The 3,394-nt window shown below is 52.8% G+C and overlaps 1 protein-coding gene across 3 annotated transcripts in view; it reads left to right on the top strand.

Moving 5' to 3' along the window:
* Positions 1-917: 917 nt before the first annotated feature.
* LOC101982743 (glutathione S-transferase Mu 6) overlaps positions 918-3,394 on the top strand; it is a 4,900-nt gene continuing 2,423 nt past the window's right edge. Inside the window, exons 1-6 of one of the 3 annotated variants that reach the window (XM_005367860.1) lie at positions 918-1,062; positions 1,305-1,380; positions 1,809-1,873; positions 2,147-2,228; positions 2,323-2,423; positions 3,269-3,364. In XM_005367860.1, the coding sequence (XP_005367917.1) occupies positions 1,027-1,062; positions 1,305-1,380; positions 1,809-1,873; positions 2,147-2,228; positions 2,323-2,423; positions 3,269-3,364 (456 nt within the window). In that variant the 5' untranslated portion in view covers positions 918-1,026. Of the gene's footprint in view, positions 1,063-1,304; positions 1,403-1,808; positions 1,874-2,146; positions 2,229-2,322; positions 2,424-3,268; positions 3,365-3,394 lie in introns of those variants that run through there. The other 2 variants (XM_005367859.2, XM_026789620.1) reach the window with 2 other exon arrangements.

The following is a 3,394-nucleotide window of genomic DNA, read 5'->3' as shown; positions in this document are numbered from 1 at the left end:
CCCTTCTGAAACTGCAATCCTTCATTCAATGCTCTCTTCTGTAAGTTGCTGCAAAGTTGTTGTGAAGAGACACTATGACCACGGCAACTCTTATAAAGGAAACATATAATGGGGCGGGGTGGGGGGAGGCTCGTTTACAGTTTCAGAGGTTCATGGCAGGGAGCATGACGGCACGCAGGCAGACATGATACCGGAGCTGAGAGTGCCACATCTTGACTCAGAGGCAACAGGAAGTGGACTGACTGCCACACTGAGCGAAACCTGAGAAAAGAGACCTCAGAGCCCGCCCCCCACAATGACACACTTTCTCCAACAAGGCCACACCTCCTAATAGTGCCACTCCCTTTGGGGACCACTTTCGTTCAAACCACCACAGTTTCCTTGGTCATGGTGTTTGTCACAGCAATAGGAAGGTAGCTACGACATCCCCCCAAGTGCCCCCAAAGAAACACAGGGACTGTCTGGGCCTGTCCCGGGTCGTTCCCACTCCACTGCTCCCGTGCCTCCAGGCTGTGAGGACAATAAAGCCTGGAGTTTGTCACACTGGCAGGGTCCTTTCTTCCAGTGATGGGGACAATAGACTCTCGGGTTGAGAGAGTGCCTTTTTATCCCTACGTTGAGATCTGAGCCTCACTGAATGACTGATTCCCACAGTCTAGATGTGAAAACTCATCCACAAGGAAAAGAAAAGGGCAGAACCGGTCCTAGCTAGCTCGTCTCCAGGGATACTGCCAACTTCCTGAGGATCCAGCAGGGGGCAGAGGGAGCAGGTCTGCCAATCATCGTCTTTGGTATCTGAAAACTCAGACCCGCCTCCGGATTATAGCTCCTGATCTTGGATTGGCTTTCATTTCCTCTGTCATGGTGGGCTGGGCTTTATGGTTGGATGGTTGTCTCGTTTAGGGGCGGGGCAGAGCTGCTCTGGAAGCGTTTTTCAGACACTTGATGCTGGGCACCGCTATCTGAAAGAGGAGTCTTTTCTGACCGTGGCCTGACTGCACAGTCTCCAAGGCTGGACTAGAAATCATGCCCGTGACTCTGGGCTATTGGGATATCCGTGGTGTGAGTGAAAGGTTGGGTCGCTAGGTGGGAAGAGCCCAGGGTCAGAACACAAAGGAAGATTCTCTTGAGCCCTTTACCTGCCTCTGTCAACCACCCTGCGCAGTTGGTCCCCTCCCCTTGCCTCCCTCCCTCTCCCCCACCTCTCTTTGTAGTAAAAGGAGGGGAGGCTTTCCTAGAGGAGGCGAAGGCACACATTTAGAATCTCACTAACTGTGACTTTTGTTACCGGCCGTCTCTCTCAGCTGGGTCACGCCATCCGCCTGCTCCTGGAATACACAGAGACAAGCTACGAAGAGAAGAGATATGCCATGGGGGACGGTAATGACGCTCTTCTGGCCAGGTTCTTCCCCCAGCTCTGCCCATTGGTGCCCAGCGGCTTCTGCCTAGTTCCCTGTTTCTCAGCTCCGTAGCTCTCCTCCAGACGAACCCAGAGCGTATCCCTTCTAGAGACTTCTTTGAGGGTGCAGCTTTGCTTTACAACACAGAATCTTGGTTGTGGGATGTTGGCCCTTTTCTGGCTGTAATCGGGTGAGGTTCACCCAGCACTGGCTTAGTGCTTTTGTAAGCCTTGGCGATGTAAGGCCTACAGCCCTTAAGGCCCTATTCAAGCGCATAGCTCTGGGATGGAAGGGTTACTGGGTCAGACTGCATATTCCCTGCACCAGGGGTCCTGCCCTCCTTGGAAGGGTTCTGGGGAAGGAGGCTTAGAGGCAGATGATCTTTTTTTCACATCCTCTTGTCTACAGCTCCTGATTATGATCGAAGCCAGTGGCTGAATGACAAATTCAAGCTGGGCCTGGATTTTCCCAATGTAGGTGCAGGGAAGGGAGGTTTGGGGAAGGCATGGCGTCCTCACCTCATCTTCTTGTCTGGATGAGGGGGTTTGGGGGTCAGAGCTTCTGCTCTCCTGCTCCCATTCCTGGTGGCTGGGCAGTGTGATGGGCTGTGCCCCAGTTCTCTTTCGTTCGGTGTGCAGTGTATTGATAGAAGGCACACTGAATGTCAGACCCCATGTCTGTCCCCACCCAGGGAAGGGATGGATGGACCCCTCATCACATCTCACTCTTCCTGCTTGTCTCTCCAGCTGCCCTACTTAATTGACGGGCCCCACAGGATCACTCAGAGCAACGCCATCCTGCGCTACCTTGGCCGCAAGCACAACCTGTGTGAGTGGGGCTGGCTGCAGGGTGGGGCATGGAGGTCATCCCCCTGGGCTTGTCTGGGGTGGGGTGCTGAGGCTGTGTGCTGTGTGTGCTGCAGGTGGAGAGACGGAGGAGGAGAGGGTTCGTGTGGACATTGTGGAGAAACAGGTCATGGACACCCGCATTCAGATGGGCACGCTCTGCTACAGCCCTGACTTTGTGAGTTCCCACTCTGTGACTTAGGCTGGATGTGCAGGAGGAGTGAAGGGCTTGTGTTCACATCCACACTGTTCCTCTGGAATTTGAACCCACCCATACTGATTTCCCAGGCTTTCCTATCCTAACAACATGTTGAGCTGCCAACTCACCCCCATTTTGTCAATGAACACTACGTATCAATTGCAAGAAGTTGCGAGGTGTTGTCATGACACCCACGGTTGGAAACTCATCCTGGGTTCAGTTCTCTTCAACTTTGAACTTGTACCTCCTTGTCCAGTTCACACACCAGCTACACAGATGTAAGTCAGAGCGAAAGAAGTCATGGGCATTCAGGAACATACCCAACAGCTTTCCTGCAGCTGAGTCCCCAGTAGGAGCAAAAATGAGGGCCTCTTGCTAAAAGGCAGCTTATGGTCGGCCGGAGGACCACTGTCCCTTGCAACATCCGACCCTGTTCAACTGTATTTGCCCTACTCGATGTTTGAGGATTTGTCCTTGTACCATCTCTTAGAACTTACTTCTTCTCTTCGCTTGAAATGGTTAAGTACTTTGCTTTTCTGCTTCTACTGGCCCTCTCGATCAAGAAGCAGGAGATACCCACGAAGTCCTAGGTTAGATATCAGTCATGACAGATGCAGGGACAGTGTGGCATTCCCATCTAACTTCTGATCATCCCTGAGAGATGAGGCCCGTTAGCAGACAGGAGTTTAGCCATGCAAACAGTGAGACATCAGACGGTGATAGCCCAGTCTTATTAAGGAGCCTGCTCCTTTGCACAGCCCCGTGAGGCAACTCTTCCTCCATTGGGGCCTGAATGAGGGTGTGACAGCTGTCTTCTGCTTCAGGAGAAACGGAAGCCAGAGTTCTTGAAGAGCCTCCCAGGTCAGTTGAAGCTCTACTCTGAGTTCCTGGGTCAGCGGCCATGGTTTGCAGGGGACAAGGTAAAGAGGGTAAATGGTGAGGAGGAGGAG

Source organism: Microtus ochrogaster, unplaced genomic scaffold, assembly GCF_000317375.1.
Source record: "Microtus ochrogaster isolate Prairie Vole_2 unplaced genomic scaffold, MicOch1.0 UNK25, whole genome shotgun sequence".
Taxonomy (NCBI): Eukaryota; Metazoa; Chordata; class Mammalia; order Rodentia; family Cricetidae; genus Microtus; species Microtus ochrogaster.
Note: the sequence above shows the minus strand (reverse complement) of the source record. Positions and strands in the feature narration are given on the sequence as shown.